Source organism: Poecilia latipinna, unplaced genomic scaffold (assembly GCF_001443285.1).
Source record: "Poecilia latipinna isolate Pla-1442-1.1 unplaced genomic scaffold, P_latipinna-1.0 Scaffold1881, whole genome shotgun sequence".
In the NCBI taxonomy this organism is placed as follows: Eukaryota; Metazoa; Chordata; class Actinopteri; order Cyprinodontiformes; family Poeciliidae; genus Poecilia; species Poecilia latipinna.
This window is the reverse complement of record NW_015114497.1, coordinates 131,437-145,693: the sequence shown is the minus strand read 5'-3', so window position 1 is coordinate 145,693 and position 14,257 is coordinate 131,437. Positions and strand designations below refer to the sequence as shown.

The window sequence follows — 14,257 nt, the reverse complement described above, 5'->3', positions numbered from 1 at the left end:
GAATCTTTCAATTGGGATTAGTGTCGAATTTTAGGGTGAGAAACAAAAACTTACTTATGTAAACAAGAATCAAATACTTTGCTAAAGTTATGTAGCTTTGTGAAGCAGAGGCTAAGCGGACCGCACATTTGTCTTTGGAAATTACTATGAATTTCCTCATCATGTAAGGTTTTTTTTTTTGTTGATCTACCTGCTATTCTAACGTGTTGTAAGTTAAATAAACTTTCATGCATTGCCCAACTACTTTAGATTCAAGATTTGTTGCGCAAACAAGCACAGTGTGCTTGAACCTGCATTTTTTTGCCTCCCAGTCACTTTCCTGTTTCCCCCTAACGTCAGTATTCAGTTGCCGTGCTGACAGGTCTTTTGTTCTCTGTGGGTGAAACCACAGAAACTCCAGGGAATTGGTTGGCTGCTTCATAAAGACACTGTTAACAGTGTTAAAATGTACAATGCAGGTTTACATTGTAAGGAAGGCAGAACATGATTGTGGATCTGAAGAGTGCGGGCCCACCATGCAAATAATCTAAGTAAATGTTTCCATTCACTTGTGCAATGTCTTCACTTCAAAATGAATATGAAAGTTTATATGTCACCTTGTGTGTCTGAATGATTTTAATTTGACTCATTTTAATAAAAAAATGATTTATTTTCTCCTCATATTTGTGTTCTTTGATTCTTGCCCTGTCTCATATACAAACTATGAAGCATCATATGAGCAGTGGGGTATAATTTAGAATATGAAAAATAACTTTAAAACTGCTTAACATTTTAAAATGTCTTTGAACCATTGCTGTGTGACATTCCAACCGGATCTGTACATTGCTGTGGCTGCAGGCGGATGTGCGTTTACGTGCTGATGGCAACAGTTCTGTTGTCTTTCACTGGACCCTTATTTTCATTTCTGTCAGACTTCTCCTGAAAGGCTAACATGTTTTAACCTTTCAGTAAGCCCAGCCTAAGTAAACGTTTCAGCAATAAAAAAAAAAAAAAAAAAAGCGCCGGTTTGGCCTTTGAACCAGGCTTCTCTGTGTTTATACCTGATAAGACAGCAGTCCTTGAATGTGTTTGATCCTTTTGAAATATCTGCTGTGACCGTTTTTAGTGTGTTCAGACTTCAGACCATGATGTGGAGGAAATACATAAGTAGTATTGGTTGTGTTTTTCCAGATGTAGTTTCACAACCAGAAGTGATAAATACAGAGATAAACGTTTGTTTTGTTCACTTTTGGGAAGTAGGTCTAATGAAGTAAGACATTTACAGGCTTATATGTGATGATGAGTGGTGGAATCTTAACCTACTTCTCCGGCCTCTGTTTGGTCGCGTGTGTTCATCGTATGATTGGCAGGCAGGTAACCCAAATCCGCGCCCCCAGCAGGTAAACCCCTCAAGGCTTGTTGGATTTTTTTTCAGCTGGAGGTGTGTAACAAATAGTTCCCAGCGGCCAGCCTTTGAAGCTTGAGCCTTTGAGAAGAATTATAATTTTAATGTTTCAAAATGATTTAATTTACTAAAGGAATAAATATATTCAAACCAACCTGGTTCTGTATGGAGAAGCAATAGTCCCATAAACCTTGGTGGCAGCGGTTCTGTTCCTCAAGTTTTCTTTGTTTGTGTACCGTCGCTGTGGTTCACTGCCTTAAAAATGGTCTTGTAACCCTCTCCAGATTGATAGATGTCAAGGACTTTTTATTTTCCATGTGTCCTTGGATTTCTTACAGCTCCTCACATGATGTGTTGCATCTTAAGATCTTCATCCTGTTTCACGGTGTAAGACAAGTTCTGCTCAGCAGGTATTTCACTGCTCCAGGTCGGGCAACATTCAGGCCTGGATGGACTTGTAAAGTTTTCCTGAGCTTTCCAAAACAATTTGCTAAATCACAAAGAGATTATGTATAAACTAGTTTTTGTTGTTGTTGTTGCCAAATAGTCATCATTTGAAAACCACATTTTGTGTTTGCTCGTGTTTTCTGATTTTAATCTTGCTTGATCATCTGAAGCACTAAAGAGAGAAAAAAAAACAAAAAAAAAAAAAAAACGGAAAAGCTCAAAGGCGGTAAATACGTTTCCTCTACAATGTAACGCCATGACTTGGGCACATACTGACTTGGAGGTGTTTAAGCTTTAATTTCTGCTGATTTTTTGCCGCCTGCTTAACCTTGCCTGCAGAGGAATCTTTCAGCTGTTAACTGACTGCTACATGTCAGCAGCCTTTAGACAACCATTGTGAACTCTCTGAGCAGTAACCATGGACAAACAGAGAGGACACATTGCCGTATTAGGCTTTGTTATAAGTTGATACAGTCCTTGTTTATATTTCCTAGATAACACATGTCGCAAGAGCACGGATAAAGAAGAAAAAAAAAATACTGCCATTGCTATAACTGTGCCTCGTAAAGGAAGGGTTTGATATGAAAGTTTTGTGTTTCTGTTTCTGTTTGTTAGAATATGCAGAAAATACCCAAACTCTCACGGCATCCTCTATTTTTTTCTTCTTTTTTTTTTTACAGCAGATCATAAATCAAAGCCCTCCCACAGTAAAGGAGCAGCTCAGCCCTTCTTCTCCTCTGAAATGTCCTCTGTGTCTTCAACATGAATAAGAAGTGTGTGTGTGTGTGTGTCTGTTTGTGAGACATTCACTCACCCAGCCTCCACACCACCACTCTGCACTGTGTGTACGTGTGTGCGTATGTGTGTGTGTGTGTTTATATGTTTGAGGGTAGGGAGTAGTGGAAATTTACAGTCTCCTACGTTGGTACCTGGGTTGACTGTCACAGTACGGCTGTGTCCAATCTCTACTTTGGATTTAATTGTCTTTAGCCAAGGGGCGGGCTGTGCTGTCAGCTCCACTTCTTGTGACCCGTGTGTGCATAAAGGCATTCAGTACAGAGGAATGGTGACAGCTGAGAGAGAGGATCACTATACATAGCCGCAGCCATGAAGGAAATGTAAGTTTTTGCATTTTTATTGAGTTTGCATGTGCTCATTTTCCTATCTGTATAAGTTAAAAATAGCCTAAATTAAAAAGCACGTCAATTATATTGTTGATGCTGTTTGTTAAATGTTTACTTTGTCTTTGACTGAAAGAAAGAATTGAAGCAGTGTAATGTTTTTCTGTTGGTACGGTAAAAAAAAAATATAAATAAATAAAAAATCCGCTTCTGAATCAAATCTGAGTTGAGTCACAGATATGGCCTGTACTAAGGTTTCTCTGACAGCTTCGAAATGGCAAGCAGGCAGGTGGAGGCGTACACACTGAGCAGGGCGAGTGGAAACGGAGAGAAAGGGATAAGGAGGAAAGCAAACAGGATGAGAAACAGAGTCTGTGCGAGAACTGATCCAGTTACGTAAGCAGGTTTGAGAATGCAAAGCGGTTCGAGTTGACTTGTCATGCACAACAAAAAGGGAGAAATCCCTGAAAATGACGGGACACGGAGTGCAACGCAGTGCCAATTAACCAAGGAGGCACAGGGATCCCGGTGGGAATGTGAGAGCTGGTTTTCTGGTCAAAGTGTCCATTCATGAGAGGGGGGATAATTACTTTTTGACTGAATGATTTTTTTGTGTGCTATTTATAGAAATGTGGTTTCAAGTTATCATCAGTTTATGGTTGGATCATCTCCTTGTTTGCTTTTCTTTTCTGAATGTGCTCTTTTGTCTGAGTTTCCGGAGTTGACATTCATTTGGTGGTAAACATTGAGTTAAGAGGAAGCACTTAGTGTTGCTCTGCTGACTTCTGTATTTGTGACAAAAGAGAAGGAAGTCTCCCTTGCTTCGTTTCTCTCTAAAGAAACCTCGAATATAACCTTTGCACCCCTCTTTTATTCCTTACTCGAGCTGAGAACTTTGGTTATTTTCAGTCTTGCCTCTTCTTGTTGAGGTTTCTTTCTCTCGTCAGGATCATGTGGGGAAATCCAACACCCTGGTCAGGAATAACGAAGCTCGTCTTTCTTGGAAAGGCGGTTTACAGTGTAAACACTAAAGTGAACTTAAGCTGTAGTAGCTTCCTGAAAGCAGCCACAGCTTTGGGGATGTGGGAGGAATATTTTACAGCTTAAAATTGGCCTAAGTCATTGCGAGCAGGAGATATTTTCCCCTCAGGTTCAGGGCAGGTACTAAAAGCCTGTCTTTTTTCCTCCCCTCAGTCACAGTATCCTGACTTGAATACCTTAAATAATATTCTAGAAAATACTTTGGATCAGTTTCACTGTGAGATGGTGTTATTTATGAAGGATGGCCAAACAAATAATATTCTGCTGATTCACTTTTGTTCTGTCTCAAACTTCCCAATGTTCCGTCTGAATGACCTTCATACATTGGTTTCTCAGATTAGAGGGATTACCAGCATTGCTCTGCATCTCATGTGCTCACACAGCATGCCGCTAGGCATTCAGGGAACAGTATTATCTGTGTTAATGCCGCTCCCTGTCTGCTGTTATCCCTCTCACCTCTGAGTCTCCTTTCATTGATTCCATGATTAGCATGTTTTCCTTTTGTTTTGCCCAGCATGGCATCAAAAGAGAAGCTCCAATGCCTAAAGGACTTCCATAAGGACACCCTCAAACCTTCACCCGGGAAGAGCCCAGGCACCCGACCTGAGGACGAGGCTGAAGGAAAAGTTCCTCAGAGGGAGAAGTGGGCCAGTAAGCTCGACTTTGTCCTGTCCGTGGCCGGAGGCTTTGTTGGATTAGGAAACGTGTGGCGATTTCCTTATCTTTGTTATAAAAATGGTGGAGGTAGGTTCAGATGCAAGTTGCACTTTAAAGGGTTTCATCGGTCAAAAATGACTTACTTTGACATCATTCCCCTGTGTTTCTTCCAAGGTGCATTCCTCATCCCCTACTTCATCTTCCTTTTCGGAGGTGGGCTGCCTGTGTTTTTCTTGGAGGTGGCGCTCGGTCAGTACACCTCTGAGGGGGGGATAACCTGCTGGGCCAAGCTCTGCCCCATCTTTACTGGTTGGTCCAAATACACAAACGAACATACCCACACCTACAGAAAACTCAATCATGTGCACGTGTCCCTTTAGCTGGCTATCTAGCGATATTCAAAGAATTGGTCCCGTACATCCATTATCCATATAAATCCAACTTTTTACCTAAAGTTGTCTTATGTGAAACCTCTAAAAGCAATTAATCTGAGGCCACAATATAGCATGTGGACAAACACATCTTGTGCGTGCTCATTCTTCATCCTTTTTCTCAATGCTGGTCCACATTAATGTTCAAACCATAGATTAAATTCAGTTAATTGAACATGATGGATCTTGTTTATAGTTACCTTAGAAATGAACTGTTAGAAAAATGAATCACAACGTTTCTTTGCAGAGCCGTCATCTCATGTGATGCATCTTCTTGGCTCAATTTCCCTTGTTCCTCTTTGCATCCTTGAGCAATTCTTTGTGTTAAATAGACAAAAGACGTCGTTGCTTTCTGTTTGGTTGTGAAATTAAAGTGGAGAAATGGGCAGTTGGGTTAAATAAGGACAAAACAGAGACTGATCAATCTTAAATAACAAAAAAAAAACAAGAAGTTTCAGTTGGTAGAATCATAAATACTGCATTTTCTGAAACCCAGTTGAAATGATTAATCAAATTATTCGTCAGAGTAATGAATAGAATAATCAATTATTAAGAATAATAATTATTTGTAAATTATTTGTAAATTATTTGTAAATCAAAGATTTACTTAGAAGCAATGATTTCACATTGTTTCTAAGGTTTAAGCTTCTTTCAATGTCAGATAAGGACAATTTTATCCAGGGGCCCCTCCCCCACCTGTTGGTGGGTCAGCTGGCTGAAAGAAGACTTTGATTTCAAGGGGTGGAAATTAAAGAAACACTGTCTTAAAATGACTTTTCGCCAACTAAAAGCAGTCTGCCCGTTGAATGCAGGCCAGCTACGTGAGAAGATAACGCAACTAATTAGCCAGTCACTATCAGATTGTTTTACTTGCGTTTCACTACAAAGAGCACAAACGCAAAATGGCATTTTGCGGTATTTTTACTCACGTATGTCACACTGTGAGAATTTCACACTGACATGTGCCTTGTGCACACTGTTTGTCCTCTTGCTGCGTTTATGTGGCCCCTTTTAACTTCGAGGGACAGCTGTAGAGAAGCAGTAGCAGCACACCACGCCCCATTAGCTGCTGTGACACAGTTAGTCATGTCCACATGAGAGACATTGCATAAAATGACAAAAAAAAAAGCTTCACAGCCCTGTGTCTTACGGATGCAGAAAGACTGAAGCAAGAAATCAGGTGTTTCCTGTTTTCATTGATCAAAGCACACTGGGAATCCAGGATTCTTTTTCCCCACAGCTCCTCTACACAAAGTCAAGTGCAGGCACACCTGCCACGGCACAGACTTATTCATCAGTTTGCAATCGGTATGCGGGAATGAGGAGGTGGGTGTGGTGGTGACGTAGAAGATAAGTTTAAAAATACTCCAGAGTGGTGGATGAGTGCAGACAGGGTGGGGAGGTTGGTTGGGGAGTTCAGTGTTCAGGTTTGAAGCAAAGTCATCTAAAAATAACAGAAATACGCCAAGGACGCTACAGTTGAAAGTCCATTCAAGCTGAGGACATTTACCTCCGTTTTTAGTTAGCTATTTAGTTAGCCAGCTGCTGCAGTTTAAATAAAGCTCATCCGGCTGCACCTCTTGACATCACAGATCGTTGTTTAGAGAAGTCTTCAGCCTTTGGATCTCCAGCAATATTCCAGAAGTTGTGAAGTTGGCTTTAGGTAAAAAAATAAGACATGCAGGTAACTTCTTGGAAAGGACAGCTCCTTCTTAAGAGAATTATGCTCCTTATTCTAAGTATTTGCTTTATTTTATGGCCGACAAAGCACGTGATAAATGACAGTCTGTCAATGGTTCATGGTGAAAAACTTGAAGGTGTTTATCTCATTTGAAGTTTGTGACTAAAGTTATTATTTCCTATCTTCTCTGAAGTTGTGAAGCTACTCCAGAGAAGTAGCTCTGAAGCTAGTCCCCATCATTAGCTACTGATGGGGACTCAGTAGAGTAGACTCAGCAGAGTCCCCATCAGTAGCTACTGGGGACTCTACTGAAGTACCTGTATCTATATTTATTTCACACTTCTCACATTTTCTAGGTCTATATATCAAAGTACTAAAAAAGTTGCACACAGATTTATCCTGTGCCATTTTTTCCAGCAGGTTTTTTTTAATAAGGAAATGCTTCTTTGAAAATCCTGCAGGTATCGGCTACGCTTCTATCGTGATTGTCTCTCTTCTGAACATCTACTACATCGTGATCTTGGCCTGGGGACTCTACTACCTCTTCCAGTGCTTTCAGCCCGAGCTTCCTTGGGCAAAATGCAAGCAGCCGTGGAACACGGAACACTGTGTGGAGGACACGATCCGCAAGAACAAGACCCTCTGGCTGGCGGCCAACATTACTAACTTTACTTCCCCAGTCACCGAGTTCTGGGAGTGAGTATTCACTGACAGAGCGGCCAGCTTACGCAGGCACACATGCACGCACCCACGCATGCTCACGCACGTGAATAAACTGAAGTAATACTGCCTCTGTATCTTTGTTGCGTAAACATGTTTGGTCAGGCTCATTTCTTGCACAACGTAGTTCTGCAATGTTCTCGGTTTCCAGCCCTATATTGTCATAAATGAAGCTAAAACCTGCAACAAATTACATTAAATTCTCACCATGTATTTCCTTCCTCACACCTCTAAATGTGACAGGAGCTTCAGCTTCAAAGGCTTTTACACTCTGTTGTTTCCTATGCTAGAGCTGCTGAACAACACAGGGAGGCCAGGACATGTGCCTGTTTGATATCCTTTCCTCTACTTATAGCTTCTCGTCATATCCCTCTAACGCTAACCTACATACTTGAGTGTTTATTAAAAATAACACCTGCTGTGTCACATCTCCTGGATTGCTTCTAACCTGTCCTGCACCCTTGTTTCCTCTGCAGACGCAACGTCCTCAGTCTCTCCACCGGCATTGAGGACATTGGGCCCCTAAAGTGGGACTTAGCTCTGTGTCTCCTGGCAGTGTGGGTTATCTGCTTCTTCTGTATCTGGAAAGGGGTCAAGTCCACTGGGAAAGTAAGTGCTGAAGCAAGTGGACGCACTTCCTGTAGTTATTGTGTTGCCTGGATGCTGTTTGGTCTTTGTGTTTTGTACCCTTGCCAGCAAGAAAACACAGTTGCTTAGAAAAAGGGAAAAAACAACATGCTGGGGAACAAGATCAATCAGACACCAACCCTTAGGTTGTCCTGAAAGCTACTTCTTCATCAGTCAGGCTTCAGTGTAAACAGATGTGTGTTACTGATTTGTCCAGTTTTCTATTCTGTCTGGATGAAAGAAATACATTTATGGTGGACAAGAGGAAAATTATTAACTCAAGAGCTGTTTGCACCTCAAAATCCTTTAGTAGATTGCACAGCCATAAAACTGTTTGACCAAACACCAGTTGAGGAAGTGTAGAGTTTCATATGAGCTAATTACAGTGGATCAGGGAACTTGAAGTAAGATATTTGAATGGTCTATGCACCTGTATGCTAAAAACTGTTTACCTGACTGTCTTTTGAAGAGATTTTTCAGCAAAAAAATGTCTCTGTCCTGTGCAGGTGGTGTACGTCACAGCAACGTTTCCGTTTGTGATGCTAATCATCCTGCTTGTGCGTGGAGTGACCCTACCCGGAGCGGCTGAGGGCATAAAGTTTTATCTTTACCCAGACGTGACCCGTCTCCAGGATCCAGAGGTAGGTTCCAAACACATCTCATAATAATCAGAGATGGATGTTAATGCAACCTTTTTTTACAGATTAGGAAATGAAAACATTTGTACATCATTTTACACATTTTTTTCACAGTCCCTCTTACATCCTAGCAGAAAAACTGGAAACAAATAGAAATATACTGCAACAAAATTATAAGACATGTTCTAGTCTGACACGTCCTCAGAGGTATGAATATCTTTTTTAGGGCTAATCTGCCAATTTAGAGTTGATCAGCAGCTTAGTTTTTCCAAGGACAATGACAAATAAAAGAAAAAATACAAAATAGAAAAATAATATTTATTGATCAAAGCTCTAAGCTCCATTTGATTTTCATTAAACTCAAAAAGTGCATCACAGTGCATACTGAAAGTCAATGTTTATCAACCAATATGGAGCAAGTTTTCAGTTTTTTGTATTTTAAAAAGTGAAAAATTATTATACTGATTATATTGATAGCTAATCAAAGGAAGAGAGTTATTCAAGGGATGATTCTGATATCTGGACAAGCTATGGGTGCATTTCTTGGTTTAATGCACCGTTTGATTCCGTTTGATTTGAAGTTCTCATATCGGATCTGGGATGACATCACACCCGAGAAGAGTTGGTGCTGGTCATGTAAACAGTTTACACCCGCAGTGATCAGTATTTTATGCACAGCAGCAGTATTCAATCTGAACTAGAGGCTGCTGAGGGTCCAACCACTTTCTGTGTTGAAATTCTGTCTTACTTTTTTCTTCTGGATTAGTTCTTGGAAATGTAATATTCAGGGAAGTGGCAGTGCCCACGGTGGCATTGACAAGAGCACTGCACATGCGCCACTTAATTAGCAGTCAGAAGCAACAATAGACATAGAAATTATGAAACTTATGAAAAAGAAACACACAAACGACGAATGACTTCTAACAAAGTCCAAACAAACCAATGTTCAAAATGTGTTACAGGTTTTCAGCACACATCTTTCTAACAAAACAGCATAGAAAAGAACAATACAGGGGCAAATGTCTTAGTAGAACAAAACATTTTGATAAGGTGTAAACAAGTATAACAAAAAAACCAGCTGGATAAAAGCAGGAAGTGAAAGTTACAGAACAACAGACAGTACTGTGCTAAAATGTTTTCTTTGGATTATACATTAAAGGAGCCACACTCTTTTATGATCTTTTTGAAATAACATTTATCAGTAGTTCCAAGACTTTCTAAAGCTCAACAGGTTTTCTTTGGACTGTGCTATTTTATGTAATCCTGGTACCCAATCACAACTCCCTATTGTGTTTCAAAAATGACCAAAGTTTAGGGCAAAAAGTAAAAGTGTAAGGTTTTACTCTGAAAAGAAAACATATACTATTAAAGAGCATTTTAAAATGGCTGCTTAGGAGCAGAGCGTGGCACACAAGTCTATATTAAGATCTTCTAGGGGAATCATATCTTGATACCCAAGCGAACTTCATTATAACCTCCCATCGCATTAATGCCGTACATCTCTTCTGTCCCCATCAGGTGTGGATTGATGCGGGAACCCAGATCTTTTTCTCCTACGCGATCTGCCTGGGTGCCATGACGTCCCTGGGAAGCTACAACAAGTACAGATACAACTGCTACAGGTGAGCTGGGTTTCTGCTAGGAGGAGCAGGACTGTGATAGCGACAGCGACGCTCTGTCAGAGAGTCGGTTGCGTGAAAAGAAAATGGGAACTTCGGTTCCACCTGTGTTCATTAACAACCTCCATGACATATGTGTGACATAGGGACTGTTTGCTGCTGGGAGGCCTCAACAGCGGTACCAGTTTTGTGTCTGGCTTCGCAATATTTTCCGTCCTGGGCTTCATGGCACAAGAGCAAGGGGTGGACATTGCCGATGTGGCAGAGTCAGGTACGAGGGTCCAGTGTGATGGCAGCAGTGATGGTGGGCGCTGCTGCCGAAAGAAAAAAACAAAACAATTAGACAATTGGAAATGTAAAATTCTTTGGCGACTTTAAAGGAGAGAGAGAGAAAAAAGAGAGTAATCCGTACAGTTTTGTCACTGTTTCGGACTCAATGACGCTAGAAAGTACAGGTATCGGCAATTGCACACTCCTTGAATAAAACCCTCAAAGATAAAATGGCTTGTCCCCCGTTTACTGAGGACAAACAACATCGCATTGGTCAACTGCTGTGTGTTTAAGCTACACAATGAACTGCTGCAAATAAGGAGCGCCATCATCAGCTTGTCCCACAATAATCCTGCGTGTGCAGTTTAATAACTCCATATCCTTCTGACCAGTGGACACTGCTAAGAAGATTGGCTCTGAACTGAATGAATCTGGCTGTTCATGGGAACTTGCACCCTGAGGTTGATATTTTGGACCAGCAGCACTGCTACGTAAACCTATTTCTTTCATTGTGCTTTGGATCTAATGAGTTGGATGCTACTGGATCTGTTGCTGTCTTCCTGTATTTTCTACAGTGCCTCGCAAAACCGTCCAAACAGTTTGAACTTTTTCACAACTTGTGGCTTTACAACAGTGAATTTTTTTATGTGTTTTATTGGTATTTTATGTGACAGACCAACACAAAATAGCATTTAACTGTGAAGTGGAAGAGAAAGGATACATAGTTTTAAAAATTTTTACAAACTTGAAGAGCGGTGTGCATCATTACATTTTAATGTGATACGCCTAAATAAAATCTGGTGGAATTAACGCAGTACAATTATAGCTTTTAATTACAGTCTCAAATTGATGCTCACTGATGCTCTTCCTGCAATCTGACTGATCTTGAGCTATTTCACAAAGTTTCAGTCTCAATATGTGCACATCTTAAAGTTCCACATAGTATTGACAGAGAGAGGCTGACTACAAATCAACACTACACTTTTCAGATTTGCATGACAAAACATGCATCCTTCCAATTTAATTTGTACTTTAAATACCAATAAAATATGTTGAAGTTCGTGATGGTGACGAGACAAAATGTGAAGAATTCAAGTTGTCTAAGTACTTTTGCAAGGCACAGTACATGAGCTGTAAAGGTAATGTGCTAAAGTTTGCTTGATGTTTACGTCTAAATACACTGGCTTTGAGATTCAACCCAATTTTGCCAGTGATAAGAATCATTTTTGTGATTTCATTGTAATCTACACATCAAAGCACATGAACAAAATTAGCGATGAAAGCAAACATATGTGCTTGTTGCTTGTCTGTTCAAATGAGGTTCAATTGCTGACTCTGTATCTGATGCTTTAAATACAACATGCTGTTGAAGTGGTATATTTAAGTTGTGCCTTATCAGATTCTTCTCATTCCCATTGCTCACAGTAAGTACCAACATGCAGCATAGAAAATGACAAATGTCAAATGCAACAAAGGTGAACTAATGTTCAGACTGAATAGCAGTGATGTCACCCTGAAGGAGAGACCATGACTCATAGGAATGTTGCATAGAAAGTCGTAAATGTCAATAATGTATGTGCTAGACTATGAGAAGAGGTTAAAAATAAGCATGCATTAGATAATTGTTGCATAATGTCAGTGTTGAAAATTATGCAGAATGTAAGACATAAAACACAAAACTTGCTTGTGTTGCTAATGTACATTAACATGTTGGGGACACTTTGACATGGAGAGCCCCTGCAAGCACTGTCTTATTGTGCATATAATTTTTTTCTTAATGATACTTCTAGAAGGAAGCCATATTTTTTTTATGCTTTTGGACAAGGAAAATGCCTATTTCCAGAGAGAAATATCGTCATGTAATTAGTCCAGCCTGTAGTCAGATAGAAGTGTTAATCCTGTCCTTTGCCCCCTTCTCCACATCCCCACTCTGTTCTCCTTCCAGGTCCTGGCTTGGCCTTCATTGCCTACCCTAAGGCTGTGTCCATGATGCCACTGCCAACCCTGTGGGCCGTCCTGTTCTTCATCATGCTGCTGCTGCTGGGCCTCGACAGCCAGGTCAGGGTGTTTGCAATCATTGAGACAGTGAGCAGAATAATTATGTTAACTGGTTTGGTGCCCAGAGTTTAATGCCTGCCCCTCTGAGGTCCTGTGGGTTGTTTCATCCTGGACCGAAGTGTAAATTGCACACAGTGTTTCCCTGATTCATATCTAACACGCTAAGGTTTCAGATATCTGATCCTCCAACAAATGCACTTTGCTGCCCTGCTTAACTTTGCCGCAGAAGGATTAAAACAGCTTTAACACACTGATGTGATTGCATATACACTGAATATATATGCACGTTTGACAAACCTTTTCCACCAGACATATTGTTTGTAAAGCTCCTCCCGATGGCAGGCATTCGAATCTTCCACATTTGATGCAAAGGCAGAGCTTTGATTAGGACAAGATAATCCAAGTTGACAAAACACAAATGCGTGCCCGAGGGCTTCTCAAGCTGTATCGCATTTCCTGCCTCCAAGTGTAATTCTACCCCTGTACTAAGTCAGTCCTGGACATGGTCATCCAAGAGCAAGATCAAACCGACACTCTAAATTTGAGTACATGTAAATGCTCATGCAAGTGCAGCTATTTTCATAGGAGAATTGGGGTCAGTGTGTGTCTGTGGGTGGACGTCATGCAGATTTGCAGCTCTGAATGCTACATATTGTGTTTTCATGCCACTGTTGCATGAAAACAAAACTGTTTTGTTTTTGGTTTTTTGTTTGGTATTTTTGTTTGGTATTTTGCACCGAATTAATGTTTTTCTGTGCATCAAGACCCTCTGGGAATTTTTGTTTAGATAATAAGTAGCTTACAACACACTGGACCAGAAAAGTCAGCAGTCAAGTGGTCTGAGACACTGATCCATTGTTCTTATCTGCTGACATGCTTTGTAGCAAACCATGTTTGCAGGGGGGGGAGTTTGTTTAAACTGTCATTACAGCTCAACAACAACAGCTTTGTTCCTCTAATCTGTGTGTTTACTGAAAACTTCATAGCAGTCTTTGTCCCAACAGTTTGTTGAAGTGGAAGGACAGATCACATCCATTGTGGATCTCTATCCATCCGTTCTTAGAAAGGGTTACCGCAGAGAGATCTTCATCGCAGGGATGTGTCTCATCAGCTATCTCCTTGGACTCGCAATGGTAACGAAAGTAAGTGTCATCCCAAAGACGGTGACCCAAGTGAGTTGATTTAGTCTGTCAAGACTCAAGTCTCGCTTAGATTCATAGCGAGTCTTGTTCACAAATATTCTACTCTTGTAATCAGGAGTAGAGGAAAGCTGCTGTGTACTTTTCAGTGACATAAGCAGACTGTGGTCTGTTATAGGTTTCCCCAAAAAAATCTGTTCAGTTTTGCCGCAGCATGATAATATTGACCACTCAGAACACTGAACAAGGTATAAAATGACATTGGGTTGTTTCAAAACAAAAACTTTATTTATACCTGACATCTTGCTGCCTCGCTGCTAAGATACTTGTGTTGCCGCAAAAAAAAAAAAAAAAAAAAACTTTTCATTTTGTTTTTTATTAAAAAAAGCTTTTCAGCAAAAAAGCAGTTCCTGTTTTGTTTATT

At 40.5% G+C, this 14,257-nt stretch overlaps 1 protein-coding gene and 1 long non-coding RNA gene across 3 annotated transcripts in view; both read left to right on the top strand.

The window, feature by feature from the left end:
• The first annotated feature begins 2,741 nt into the window (after positions 1–2,741).
• LOC106934910 (sodium- and chloride-dependent taurine transporter-like) overlaps positions 2,742–14,257 on the top strand; it is a 23,647-nt gene continuing 12,131 nt past the window's right edge. The window contains exons 1-10 of one of the 2 annotated variants that reach the window (XM_015015074.1): positions 2,742–2,949; positions 4,508–4,737; positions 4,825–4,959; positions 7,224–7,458; positions 7,959–8,091; positions 8,616–8,750; positions 10,266–10,369; positions 10,513–10,637; positions 12,582–12,694; positions 13,699–13,836. In XM_015015074.1, coding sequence (XP_014870560.1) covers positions 2,939–2,949; positions 4,508–4,737; positions 4,825–4,959; positions 7,224–7,458; positions 7,959–8,091; positions 8,616–8,750; positions 10,266–10,369; positions 10,513–10,637; positions 12,582–12,694; positions 13,699–13,836 — 1,359 coding nt within the window. In that variant the 5' untranslated portion in view covers positions 2,742–2,938. Of the gene's footprint in view, positions 2,950–3,357; positions 3,489–4,507; positions 4,738–4,824; positions 4,960–7,223; positions 7,459–7,958; positions 8,092–8,615; positions 8,751–10,265; positions 10,370–10,512; positions 10,638–12,581; positions 12,695–13,698; positions 13,837–14,257 lie in introns of those variants that run through there. The other variant, XM_015015075.1, reaches the window with a different exon arrangement.
• On the top strand, positions 4,966–7,217 carry LOC106934911 (uncharacterized). The gene is made up of 3 exons (XR_001421799.1): positions 4,966–5,607; positions 5,683–6,957; positions 7,041–7,217. It is a non-coding gene; the product is annotated as an uncharacterized LOC106934911 (long non-coding RNA).